We start from the raw sequence: 14,629 nt of genomic DNA on the forward strand, positions 1-14,629 counted from the left end.
AACAGCAACCAAATATTCCCAATCAGGAACAACAGCTTAACTTGTCTGGTAAAAATCAAGTCAGATAGTCTTCTATTCAATGGCCTTTTTTAGCACAGTAGAAAACTTAGGACCAAAAATATGAGCAAATTAAAAAAAATATATATATATATATATATTTGAGAAAATGTGGGTCCAAAACATTCATTGCATGTGAAAATCTTTAATGAAACTGCTCAAATATTAAAGTCTGTCTTTTTTTTTGGATTATTATTGTTTTGGTTTTGAGAGTCAGTTTGGTCAGTTGCAGTATATGAAATTAATCATGTAGGTAATTGATCCCCTTCGATCCATTTTGTACAGCAAAACTGCAAACAATTAAATTAGCTTTCTCAAACAACAATGTGAAAAGACATGCTTGCTTTTACTAAGTAGATTAAGAAAGCAAGCAAATGTTTGAGATGTCTTGCCCCTAGCATTTCTTTGTTTAGTGTATAGTTCTCTCTCTCTCTCTCTCCCTCTCTCTCTCTCTCTCTCTCTCTCTCTCTCTCTCTCTCTCTTCTGGTCAATTTAGATTTGTTTTGTTCTGACCTTTTGCATAGCACTTCTATGTTGATTTGGATTATATGCATACAAACAAAATTTGCATCCTTCTTTCTTTTCCTCTGCTGCTGCTGGGAAAACTTCCTGCTAACTTTTTTTTCCTCTCTCAGCAATGGAAAACCTGAAGAGTTTTCAAAAACATGCCTAGATCATACTCTTGGTAACTAGAAATGGCATGTTCTGAGTCGTAGGTAGTATGTAACTGGTTTAGAAGATTTTTAGAATCAGCTCTCTTCTGCCAAACTTAAGGAACATTAAAGAACTCCTGTTCCTCAGTGCCATGCCATAGGTAACCAAATAGGACTATTCCATATCTTTTTGTAACTGATTTTGATATCTGGAACCCATGATCTGATACTTGTTTAATTCATTTTTAATTTACAGTACTGTAAATAAAGATGATTATTTTAGAATTCCAGTGTAGCAAGATGTGAATATCAACCTTGCTATGAACAAATTTAATAGAGTAATTTTTCTTTTTCAGAGTGCCTTAATGCCTGCTCAGTTATTTTTCAAGACAGAAGATGGAGGCAAATATCCTGTAATATTTAAACATGGTGATGATTTACGTCAAGATCAACTTATACTTCAAATTATTTCACTCATGGATAAGGTGAGAATTACTAACCGATGTCCTTATTTTTTGAAGTTATTGATTCTCCTCGTCAAGAGCAAGAATGGGGAAAAGTGTTAATGCGGCTTAATTCAGTTCTTCAGTTGTTGATAATACATTCCACAGTTTTCAGATCTCTCAAATGGCTTACTCTTTTTTTTTTTCCTTAAGATATAGGCAAAGATCCAAGAAAATGATTGGCAAAATGACTTTTGCTCATCACTGATTCGAGTGAAGAGCAATGGAGATCAATTCGATTATAGAAACTTCAGCTGTTTTTTGTTGTACTCATATTTGCATTTCCTTTCTAGCTGTTAAGAAAGGAGAATCTGGATTTGAAGCTGACGCCCTATAAAGTGCTGGCGACTAGTACAAAACATGGTAGGAGTACCTTGTTTTTTTAAAAAGACAATAACAGGAGGAATTTTCTTCTGTCTGTTCATTGACTGTCATGATATAGTGTTTTCGTAAGAGATACTTTGCTTAATACATCATTCTAACAAGATTATCTTACACATTTGAACTTTTTTCAGTATAAGTCTTGTGGAAATAAAAAAATTTGAGTGACTACAGTATTCCATAGGGGAGACAAATGTTTTCATATAAGAAACCAGATCTAATTTTTGGAACAGTCAATAGAATATGTACAGCATTATCTTTGCTTACTAGCTTGCAATGTAATCTTGGGCAAAGCACATGTAGTACTCCTGTTTATCAGTTTCTTCATTAAATAGAAGAAAAAGAATACTTGGCTACATTTTTAAATACATTGTGGTACTGGATAAATACTTAGAAAGCCATTGATTTATTTTCCAGTTTTCAAAAGTATTTGGAACAGCAGACCTTTGTAAACTGTTTTAGAATCATGAAAAGTAGTTTTAAATTCACTGAACACTGAAAATTGGAGAAAACTTTTGTTTTCTTTGCCAATGAGAAGCAGTTGAGTGAAAGTGTGCATTCGTGTTGCCCTTTTATTAAAGTGCATTATAGAGTTGTGTTGTTTCAGAGTTTTGTGCACTGGAGATTTGTTCGTTGTTTTCTGTCACAGGTTTCATGCAGTTTATTCAATCAGTCCCAGTTGCAGAAGTTCTTGCTACTGAAGAAAGTATACAGGTATGTATTGTGGGGCTTCAGAGTCTTGCTACTCATCAGAGAGTATACATTAGATTTCGTGCATCAGTCTTCTGAGGCCCTTAACTGACTTCCATATATTCTGTTTAGAACAAGAATTCCAAACTGAAACCTAAGTGTACATACAGCAGATTGTTTTAGAAAAATACACTTAAATCACCACGTCAGTATCTCATGACCTAAAAATAATACCATTTAAACTACTAGATTATAATTCAGTGGTGGTACTGAAATTCTGACTTTGCTATACTGATGAATGAAAGATTTCCCCCCMCACACAAGCAATGTTTTATTTGAAAGTACCTATGTTGTTCAGTAGTTTTGGTTGCGGCACCTTGTCAAAATATGTTTTAATGCTTTTTTGCTCCACCAGCTAATAGCTCTGAAATGCATTTCCCTGCCAAGGTGAATATGTAGATCCTCTGATTAGTTAAGAGCAAGCTTTCAGTAACAGTCATGGAATAGAACAGAGACACATAATTAGTGACGCACAAAATTCTTGGTAGTTTTTTTCTTTATATATATGAATATTCATATATTTAAATGTATGTCTTTTATATATCTGTAGTTAACATATATATAAAAATCAAACTGCCAACTGATATATACTATATATTTTATATAGTATAGATAATATAGTATATATCAGTTGGCAGTTTAGTACTTTTTAATGAGAACACAGGGTATTTTTGTTGGATTCAATCTGTCGGAGTGGTGTGGGTTGGTGGATACTGAAGTGTGCATCTGGTCATAGCTCAGTAACTGCGAGCCAAAATAAATAGCTCCTAGCTATTATAACCTACATGTATAAAACCATGGAGATAGCAAATCCTGATCAGTCCAATCAGACAGTGACCAACATCGTTACATATGTTTCTTCAGCTCTCAGCTGCTTACATATTGGGATAATCCCCAACTACATTGACATTCAGTCATCATACAGTTTATGAAGTATTTCGTCTGCAATCCTTTATAATCTTGCGATGGTACTATTTATATTCTAGTCCAGTATATATTTTCATAAAATAATGACTTTTTAGAAATGCATGCAAAATTTTCATTTTGCAGTTATTTATAAATCATACCTATTTAAAATAGATGACCCACTGTTTTAGCTGCTGTGCAGATCTGAGGAGCAGTCCTGCCTTAAAAGAATTATTATTTTAAATAGACAAGACACTGAAAGAATGTTATCTGAGGTTACTTCACAGATGAATGGCAAAATACATTACAGAACCCGGATTTCCTATGCTACTGACAGCGATAAAATATTTGGGCAATGTAGAACAAGGAAATAAAAATTAAATGAATGCTTTCAAGCATCGTGTAAGTTCTGTAAGTTTTGTCTTCCACTCTCCAGTCTTTAGCATTTGGATGGTCTGAAGTCTAATTTTACATGCTGCATATAAAATTTTGGAGCACTGAACTATTCATGGAGAACTACTGAGTACACTGTTAAAATCAGTTGAAAACTTCATTTCTTTTAGGAATTTGGTTTAAGAGAATCTTTCTACTCTTGAATTAAGATATGGCACCAAGAACTGTCAGCTTCTTGAACAAATCTCAGTAAGACTTCTTCATCTGTGGGCGAAGATAATTAAAGCTTTCTCCAGCTCTAACATGTACCACTAAATCATGGTACATGTTAGAACAGGACTGCTTTTCATACAAAAGTTTCTTAAATAGCCTGCAGGTACCTTTCTTAAGTACCTCTTTCTTTTGTAAGATTTTGTTCAATTTTTCATTAGGATTTTAGTCGTTTAAATGTCACTAGGTGCCTAGAAAACTCCTCTGAGTGCTTGCTCACCTTTAAGTTTGCTTACTGAAAAAACTTGTGTATATTATATCCCCAGCATAAGCACATCTTTTTCCTTGGTCAGGCCAAACCCTGTCTTTTTTTGAATAGAGAGGAGGACTGTTTTGGCCTCTTGCATGTGAAATTTCCATTTGAAGACTTGAAGATGTCTTCCTTTTAAAGTTAATAGCAGTAGGTTGTTTTGAGGAATATGGAGAGATGCAATGATGTTAAGCCTTTAAGTAAGAGGTGTCCATGTCCCAGCTGTAGTTACTAATCTGAACTGTTAGTCCTGTTTAGCTTTTGTTAATCTGCTGTAAACTGTTTCCTGTGGAAGTATTTTACCCTCACATTTATTAATTAGTAATTCTTCAATGCATTGTTAGTTTTATGAGCCTGTTATGAATCACAGAATCACACAGAATCACAGAATGGTTGAGGTTGGAAGGGACCTCGGGAGATCATCTAGTCCAACCCCCCTGCTCAAGCAGGGTCACCTAGAGCACGTTGCCCAGGTTTGTGTCCAAACGGGTTTTRAATATCTCCAGAGAAGGAGACAAAGAAAAAGTGCTTTTCAGTTTAGACTTTCAGATCTGTTTCTATCAAGTGTCAGAATATGATGATTAGGATAGAAAGTAAATTTAGCAATATAGAATTTAATTAGCTCTAATTTGGTTAGTTGGGAGTGGTTGTTAGTTTGTCAAAGGAGATTTAATAGTTCTGAGAGGAATACGCTCCTCATTTGGCTTCTGTGGTCTAAGCAGTAAGATTAATACCTGAAAAAAACTTATGGATTATATTAACAGCCATTTGTGGTCTTAGTTTAGGAATGATCAAAAAAGTAGATTTAAAAATTTTTTGAGAGATCTTGTGGAATAAATAAATATGCAATTTTGTTGTTTTGTTTTTTTCTTCTCCCTAGAACTTCTTCAGAAAACATGCACCTAGTGAGACTGGGCCTCATGGAATAAGTGCAGAGGTGATGGATACATACGTTAAAAGCTGTGGTAAGTTAAGAAATTAAATACTCCTTTCCAGAAGAAACCAAAATTTTAGCAAATTTTAGCAAATCTTTATTTGTTTTCGAAACAACTGATTTATTTCTTGAGTTAGGCTACTTTCTACATCTCATTCCATTTGGATAACAAGGAGAAGTTGTGGTGTAGTTTTTATTCAGTAAACTGATTAAAATGTTAGTGTTACATTTGCAGTACATGAAACTTCTCATTGAAGTTAACTTAAAAATAATGTCATTCTATGATGAACTGTTATTTTTCAACAAAAAATATATTTTYGTTATTCTGCTGTATCTGCTCCTTTCCCATTCTCTTTCTGATGGCTCATCCCTTAGGATTATTTTGGACTATTCTGGCTAGTGGGTAAAACTAATAAGAACACTTTTCATTAGTTGCAGTTTATTTATCACCACCTCACTTGCTGCTTAGCTCTTACATAGTGTTGACATAAAACAATACAAATCTGACTGTAATGCCTCTTTGTAAAGTTTCTAAATGTCTTGAAAGAAGTTCAAAATGTCTACATCCATTTTGTTCAAAATACTTTATCTTGCTTTGTCTTAAAGTATCTTAATCCCAATATTGGAATAATTAAACACTAAATTATTGGGCATATAGTTGTATAGTAAGAAAAGAATCTTGTAGTACTAAATACATTTTGTAAACTTATTTTATTACTCTAAATGTTCTTCATATTGCTGATAATTCTTATTATTTCCCTCCCTCATTCTGCAGTTCCTTTGGTATATGATTATTTGTGAATGAGAATTAAGATATGCTGTTGTTAATGATGTGAAACTTCTATCTCTTCAAGAAGGATATCTGTATTGATACAATTTATTGTTACAGCTGGTTATTGTGTAATTACTTATATCCTTGGAGTTGGAGACAGACATCTGGATAATCTTTTGCTAACAAAAACAGGTAATATTTTTAGTAGTACAATTTTAYAACCGCAGTTGTTTAATTTCTGATCTTTTGGTAATGATTTGCTCAATTTTTCTTGGGGATATAACACCCACTGAGTACTCTAGACTAGATTTTTTATTTTTATTTTTTATGTAAAGTATATTGTCACATCTAAGGTGACAAATGGTCAAGTAAATCAAACTTTAGATAGAAATTATTAGTAGTTTGAAGTGGCAGCTGAAGCTTAAGAAAGCAAGTAGATTATTTAAGTGCTGATTAAAATATTAGTATTACATTTGCAGTCCATGAAAGTTTCTCATTGAAATTAACTGAAAAGTAACTTCATTCTGTGATGAAATGTATTTTCAACAAAAATCACATTAGGTAAAATATAACGTGTATGTGGTATTGATATCAGTTTAAGATCCATTTGTACATTTGTAGATAATGGAAGTCTAAATTCACCTAAATACCACTGTTTATAATAAACACTGAATTTCTTTTTAGTTTTTCAGTTTGCTTATTTTACAGTCTTGTGTTCACTGTAACATTTTCTACATTGCTGAAAGCTGGACTTCTATTTTTGCTCTTATATGCAAATTATGCAACAAGAAGATGCATGTTCCCAACTAAGAATGGGTGGTTCTGGGGTTTTTTTTGTATAACACAAGATTTTCTTGAGTCAAGCTGACCTTTTTTCGGAAGTAGCATGGGCATAGCGTGCAGTAAAATTTGACTGCCTTTCCCTAAGATAGGAAATACAGTGCTATTACCTTAAGGCAGGCTTAAAATCATTCATGATGTTTTCTCAGACCTCTTGGTCCAGAGCTGAAAACAAGGATGAAATAATGATTATTTGGAAAGTGACTCCAATTCCAAGTATTCTAATTGTTCTCTATTAATTTAAATTTTCATTAAATTGTTATATTCATATGTCATAGGTTCTTTCACATGCTATCAGAAAGCAATTTCAAGATCTGTTAACTGGATGACTTGTAAAAAGTCTGTGCGGAATGTCTCAGCACCTACTGTACACTCCCAGATACAGGAGGAGTTAGACATGTATTATCAATAGTCGTATGGATATTAGATATAAACTTGATGATTTTACTAAGATACCCATACAAATTCTTGTCCCCGGTTTGAGTGTCTTTTAACCAAAGTGGTTCTGTGAGCTTTCCAAGTCTGTTTTCCTAAGAAGCTAACATGATACATTTCAAAACTGGGAATGCCATAGAAGACCACAGAGCAAGACTGACATAAGCATTTTCCATTGCCTAATGAATCTTTTTTGGGGGTAAAAAGGGACATTTATCCATGTGGAAGGTTTGTTAGTTTACAGATGTGCCTGAATTTAAGTCAACACACTCTGTATAAAAGAGTAGAATATTAGGCACCAGGCACAATTAATAAAAAAGGTCTTGCTCTAAACACATGGGGATCAGTTTAAGTGAATATTTTTCCTTACCTGCTTGGGATTGTATAGGTGTATGCATAGTTATGGATCGTTAGTCATGGTCCAAAGCATTTCCTATAGCAGACACTGCTTGCTACCTCAGGGTAGTAATATTTCAGTATTTTGATTTTGGATAATATACATCTTTCCTGTGTTGGAAGGTAACAGCAAAATCAGTTTGGCTTAGTGGAAGAATTTAAGCAGTACAGCAGAGGGCAGCACACATCCACAGTAAATTCAGAGTCTGAAATTCTTTTCAACTGCTACCTATGCTCTGTCATATACCAGGACATTTGTGGGCTTACACCGATGGTCATGTTTAAAGAGCTTTTTTTAACTGCTAAGAGAAATTTCTTAAATTCCAAATGCAATGAAGACTTGCTACTAAGACCTCCATTTCTTGCTACTGAGAATAACATTGACTCAAGAAGACTAACTTTAGTCTTCTCTTGAAGAATGGAAGCTAAAAGTACCTTTCTTAGTTTAGTTAACATGATCATATATACCTCCTTTCTTAATAAGATTTATTTAAACAACTGAAGCTTTTGTTTACAGTAGGATAAAAAACACTGAATCCATTTGTGGGTTCGCATGTTTTGGTTTCAGATCTATATGGAAATATATATCTCTTCTTCCTGCCCTTCTGTCGGTCCTTCCATCTATCCATCCATAACAACATCTGTGTTGGATTCTTTCCGATAGAATTGTTGCATCATCTTCTAACATACAGGTGACTAGGCTTATAATAGTAGGGTATAAATTAAATATTAAACAATTTACATTAAAGTTCATTAAAAGCAAATTGTTACCTAACTCTAGAAACATATCTTGTGCTGTTGGATCAGAATGCCTGTCATCTAGTTGAAATCATTTATGTCTGGTTTCATCACTGTTTGACCCCTCTAATTCTAGAGATATGGCCTTTTTTTTTTTCTTTTAAGTAACTATAAACAAGAAATCTAGGTTTGCAGATATAACTGCTGTATAATGACACTTCAAGAGCAGCTATAGGAGTTTGTTTAGAAAGAGATGTTTCTCACATAGGGTACTTTCAGTTAAAAAAAAAAAAACAAAAAAAACCTCATCTATCAGTAATGTGAAAAGTTTKTATAAATACTTGCATCAGTTTTATAAAATGTGCATTAACTTGTTACCCTGAAAGTCATATTACATTAATCAACATTGTCTTAAAAGAATATTTATTTTCTCTGAGAACATTCAGCTTCTTATTTCTCCTGAAGATGAAATGTGTTACCGATTCCTGTATGCTTTAATTTCTTGTTTCAAAATCTATAATGGCAGATGTTAGTGCCTTGTAAACACACACTCTGTATTGCAGTGGAGTACTTGGCTTTAAGTAACATCAGCCCCTTGTAGGATTACAAACTGATTTATATATTAATGCCAGTATTTGAAAGGCCAGCCCGTCATTATAGGATCACAAACTGATGTGCACAAGGAAGCCAATGTTTGACTTATCAGTAGGTATCAGTAGCCCTTTGCAGCCATGGCAGGAGCGRCTGGTTGTGAATTTGGAATGCAATATACTAGGTGCAATGTGTTTAGTTAAATTTCATGAAATATGCTATAGAAATATCAAGTGCTAATGTTCCATTTTTTTCTATCTCTTCTCTTGAAGACCCTTTCTTCTGCATTTTTTTAACCTTTCCCTGTTTTTAATGTTGGAGTTGAGATCTAGCTCCTGATGTAGACACGCAGAGATGGATGTCTTCGTATATGCTAGGCATTTAAACTGCAGAACAGTCAGTACAGTCATCATTAGAGCTTAGATAGTGCTTTAGCTATGATAAACACGTGAAGTCTGTTGTCCAGTTTGAGTTTTCTTTGTACCTTCAACTTCCATTGTAGACAGGTTCAGGTTTCACAAAGGTTTTATCATATTTGCGACATTCAAATGACATTCTCGAGTGGCCATGCATGCATATGTATAAGCAGCTAAATCTCACCCTAGTGGTTGGTCAGCTTAATCTTTCAGTGCTCACTAGATCTTTGAGGACTTTCATGTAAATACCTGTTATAGGTTCATTAAAAATAGGTGTCTTAATCTGAATCCTGCACCTGAAATTGGACTGTCTGTAGTAGTAGAACAAGTTGCTACATGGGCAAAACACTGATGTACTGTTATCCTTTAGATTTCTCTGTGCAACTCTGTATCCTGAATAAGACCTTAATAGTTCATACAATCTTTTTTTCCATATTTGCATAGTCTTCAGAAAAGTTAGAACATGTAGCTGATGACTAATGATGACAGTGAACTATGCATTCTGATTTTTTTGTTGTTTTTTGTTTTTGTTTTTTGTTTTTCTCCCCACAGTGGCATTGCTGTATTAGCAAAAGAGAGATTTTAATAGTGGCATCAGAAACAGCAGGGAGAGCTAGGAAACTTTCACCCTGTTTTCATCAGAGGAATTTTTATCCTCTTGATGCAAATTTAAAATACCGACTTAGTTATGTATATTCAGTAAATAATACTTTTTCTATACAAGCTAGATAAAAATAATAGTGACAGCTGTAGTTTACAGAAAGCATATTGCAATTTAGACCTTGATTGTTTTTTGGTTTTCTTACTTGTTGAATGAGTCTTGAATGAATTGAATGAATTGTTCAGTATTAGCATCTAACTCGCTTTGTCTTATACCTTCATCTAAGGATGTTGGAGTTCTTATGCTGGTTTTCAGTAGTTACTCCTAACAGTACTCTAGTGAAATAAAGCAATTTCTATGCTGCTATACAGGAACTCTGTCCAGGACTAGAATTGAGGCATTAGCAGTAAAAGTGATGGACAAATCAGCCTCTSCAGCCTCAGTAAGATTTCATTGGTTATTTGAGGCAACAGATACCAATTTTTAGTCTCCACAAGTCCATGTTTCACTTAATCAAAGCCCACTTCAGTCTCGAGGCTGAAAGGAGCTCAGGTGGAGTTCACATCCCTCGTGTCCTGACTGCTAGTCAGTGAAACTTTCCATGTTTGATGCCATCTTCTTGATCTCTCCAAGGGTCTGCCCCCTTTACTCCATAGGTTAAGAAAACCAAGTGTTCGGTAGGAAAATGTAGTCAATGTGTGGTTTTTTTTGTTGCTGGTGTGTGTGTGTGTGTGTTTTGTTATACAAAAATATCAGCTTTTAGGTTGTGAAATAAATAGTTTTGTGTGCATGTGTGCTGCATAATTGCATATTCCTGGAAGCATCTCGCCCTCTTCCAGTCAGTAAATGCTTTGTCTTTCTTTAGATTTCAGACCAGGTGAAATTCTGCAGTAAAATAGCTTGAATGGAGTGGAGTCATGATTAGGGCCCTGTCTTTTCAGGCGAGAGACTCTGCTTGAAGTCTTTTCACGTGGAGATTTTCCCACTTTATGAAAGAACGCTGGTGTCACCTATTAGACTTSGAGTGAGCTATTTTCAACCCTAGAAATTTCAACAACTGGGGTGAGCTGGGTGTCTAAAGTTTTGGCGTCTAAATACAGACATCTAAGGCCTTTATAGGTCTAGCTCTACAAGAACATAAATATCTCAGAGAATCAAATAGGTTTCATCCGTTGTCTTAAATAACTTTTCTTGATGTTTTTAAAGCAAAACAAAACCCTCTCATCCATATGATAGCTGGAGGACTGGGATTTAGCAGTCATTCAGGAACAGGAATAAACCAATACTTGCAGTCCAGTTGTGTCTTTAATTGCTAAGTATGCACCAATAATTAAGGTGTTTTTCAGATTAAGATATAATAAATGGAAAATGGGTTGGAAGCTGAGGGTAAAAACGTGATGGTCTAAGAGACCAAGACATAAATATCATGGCAGTGACACTATATAGTGAAGGAAGGAAACATGTTGCACAGTGTTCACAGCTGCTCTACTGGGAGGATAAATGATAATCATTTATAAGTACCATACTGTTTGAKTATGAACTAAGAGTTTAAGAGAGTCATCTTTCAAATTCAATTGAAAAGGAGTGTTTCTTCCTAACCAAATTATGTAGCTTTCAGGAACATTTCAAATAAAAACTATATAAATTGGTATGTGACATTGCAAAAGAAAAAAATCGAAAATATCCCCCAAAAAACTCAAACCTTGACAGCTGCCAAAATATGATGCTGTATGTTTCCCCGTAGACTGTTTTTCAGCTCTGGTTATTAGTTGTGGATGGATGGGTTTTTTGTTTGTTTGTTTTGTCATATCTGAGGCTGACAAAATTCAAATCAGTAGTGTTTTGAGGAGCAGTACTTTTGGAGGAAAAGCAGATGATTACGCTGACAAAAACAAACTCCGAAGTTGTTACTRATGGCTTTTTACCTCCTCCCTTACAGATTCATATCACGAGTGATGGCTATGTTAGGAGACAATATGCTTTTCGCAGTGGAAGATCAATCCTGACAGAATAACAGTCATAAATTATATTTGCTGCCCTTTCAGAATTGTGCCTTTTGTGCAAAAATTGCTACACCAAACCAGTATTTTTCTGTTTGAAGTTCATATGATCTAGAACAACTGTTTTATGCAGAGCCAGAGCATTCAAGTTCCTATTTTTATCCTGCTCTGTTTCTGCTACTGTTCAGTATTTCCTGACAGCACACATTGTCAAATAGGTCCCAGAAACTTTCTCTAGCCTTGTTTTTGTAATAGAATTTGCACTGCACTATAGTCTAAAGGCATGGARGGGGGACTTGCAGGCAGATAAGGTGGTGGAGTCACAGTGAAAACAGCTGGTGAGAGCTGAGGCCAAAAAATATATGGTCCAAGACAAGAAAAAAATCACAAAGGTGAATATAAGCCTCTAGAAAGACTGCTAGGAAGCATGTCAGGGTTGTCTTTCTAAATGAGAAGTTCTGGTTATCAGTCTGTTCCAAGTCCTTTTTTTTTTTTTTACTTGGTTTGTGGTTTGTTTGCGGTTTTTTTGTGTTTCAGGTTTTGTTTTTTTGTTTTTGTTTTTCTTTTACCTGATACACTCCCCACTGTCTGCCTAATTCAAGGAAGTAGCCTCTTCCAACATTGCATTATCACATCACTCTTTTTTTTTTAATTGATCTTCTTAATGAGGTTTAGCAGGTGATACTCTCTCTGGTGTGACATGTGGGAGAACACTATCTTCAGAGTCACCAAGTTTGGAGTAAAATCTGCTGAAAGATCCAGGAACCACSTGAGCCATCTCCATCATTAATATCTTGAAAGTGGGATGCTGAGTGACGTACCCTGATACGACTTTGCCTTTGGGTGATCACTTGAGATACTTGTGACCTTTTTATCTTTCTTTTTATCTCATTAAAAGATTTCAAATCATTAATAAATAATAAAAGCTCCACCTAATTTTCAGTAGTGTAATATGCAAATAATTTCACTTAGCCAAAATAAACTGTCCATCTCCATCATTTGTAAGAAGAAGAAGAATGTAAGTCAGGCTTTTCTTTGGAAAGCTCTGAAACTGCARTTCTCCCTCAAGCTGGCTGATCAGTCTTTTCTTGAGTGGGGTAGTGACTTGAAGCAAATGCCAAAGGGAGCCTTGTGTCCTGGTATTGTAGTCTCTTATGCTGACTTAACCGAGCTTGAAAGAGCTGCGTGAATGGAAATGRGTTAAGTCTGTGTTTAGCAKGTGGGTTTGAAAGATATTTAATATRTTTAATATATTAAAGTGAAAGCTTTTGACATATGTTATTTAGAGTTGTAGCCTAAAATCTGCTAAAATTTGAAGTACAGTTAAGGAAACTGTAGTGTTAATGCAGGTTGGCGTCATGTTACTTTCTTTTATACTTTGATCCTAAAAATGAGTACTTAAGTAAACTATTTGATTTATATAATTTATATTGTAATTTATACAAATGTGTATCAGGCAGCTATTAAGAATGTTTTTGAATGTTTTAGATGCTTCTTTGTTATCAATTTAAATTATTAATTAGCACCTCTTATTCCCCATCTCCAGCGCAAACTAAAAAAGATTTAATTACTGCCACAAGAATTATTGTTTTATTCAAACGTTGTCTCTTGACTCTTCAAGGTGACAGGTTTGAACAAGTGAACGGAAAACAGATTTCCCTTCCCCCCGCCCCAAACTTTTTAATTAAACATTTTTTGTAATTGAATGAAGCTCTGTGTGTGTGTGTATGTATGTATATGTATGTGTATATATATATATATATAATCTCAAAGTGCCTACTTCAAAAACTTGGTGTACAAAAATGAGCTCTAAAAGTAACTCATGTAACAATTTGAAAAAGCTGTTGAAGGAAGTTTCTGAGCACAGACAAATAGGTTTGCAAAATGTAACGATTGTGACATTTATCAACTAGTGAATACTTGGTCTGCTCATTAGGCATCCGTGTGATCTCCYGTAGAAAATTGACCATGATGGAATTTATGTATCTTGGGTTGAAGAAGAGTGCTTACGACAGACTTCAARCCTTCTCTGATGACAGAACATTTTTTTTATTCAATAAAATGGACAAAGAGGGATGATTAATTGAAAAATATTAGSTGTTCTGATTTTTCAAGAGTGCTGAGCACCTAAGCCTATCAAAATATTAAAATGAATACAGACTCTACAGGTTAAAAGATCCACTGGAAAGTAGATGTCAGTCCTTAACACTGTTCCCTTTTATAATTTTGAAGCAAGACTTTGTACTTGTATATCGTGTTTTATTTGTGACTGTCTATATAACAATCATGTTAATCATTTTCCAGTTACTTGTTTATAAGATCTTTCATCTTGTATCCACGTTTCATTCTTTTCTCTAAATTAGGTATTAAAGCTAAAGTTGTTAATATCATTAGGAAGCTTTGCTTTAGTTGCAAGACTTAATACTCATATTCATTCTAATAGTTCAAACATGCATCACCTTTTTGACCTTAATTTATTTCCCAGTTTCTCATTACTGCTGCCTTCAGGAAGATGGTTTCTATCTGTCCTAAGGAAATCACTAATGACCCAAGTCATTTTTTTGTTAAACTTATGCATCTCAAAAGCTAGYACCAAAGTGAAAATCTGCTTGCGTAACGTTTTCAGAGGCTTTTTTTTTTTTCTTGCTTTGTATGGTCAATGTTTTCCATTTAAGAAACGGGTCAAAAATATTCCTAGGAATTGGCTTCCTAGGAATTATGAATTGTACTACTATGATTTTCA

General features: G+C 34.4%; 1 protein-coding gene across 15 annotated transcripts in view; it reads left to right on the top strand.

Annotated features, from left to right (window-relative positions):
- The window catches only part of PIK3C3 (phosphatidylinositol 3-kinase catalytic subunit type 3), an 81,738-nt gene that overhangs the window by 39,351 nt on the left and 27,758 nt on the right, over positions 1 to 14,629 (top strand). For 7 of the 15 annotated variants that reach the window (XM_026090674.1, XM_026090675.1, XM_026090684.1 and 4 more), the window contains 5 exons: positions 1,067 to 1,195; positions 1,507 to 1,576; positions 2,244 to 2,308; positions 5,044 to 5,128; positions 5,987 to 6,061. In XM_026090674.1, the coding sequence (XP_025946459.1) occupies positions 1,067 to 1,195; positions 1,507 to 1,576; positions 2,244 to 2,308; positions 5,044 to 5,128; positions 5,987 to 6,061 (424 nt within the window). The other 8 variants (XM_026090677.1, XM_026090678.1, XM_026090676.1 and 5 more) reach the window with 8 other exon arrangements.

Source organism: Apteryx rowi, unplaced genomic scaffold (assembly GCF_003343035.1).
Source record: "Apteryx rowi isolate R43461 unplaced genomic scaffold, aptRow1 scaffold_87, whole genome shotgun sequence".
NCBI lineage: Eukaryota > Metazoa > Chordata > Aves > Apterygiformes > Apterygidae > Apteryx > Apteryx rowi.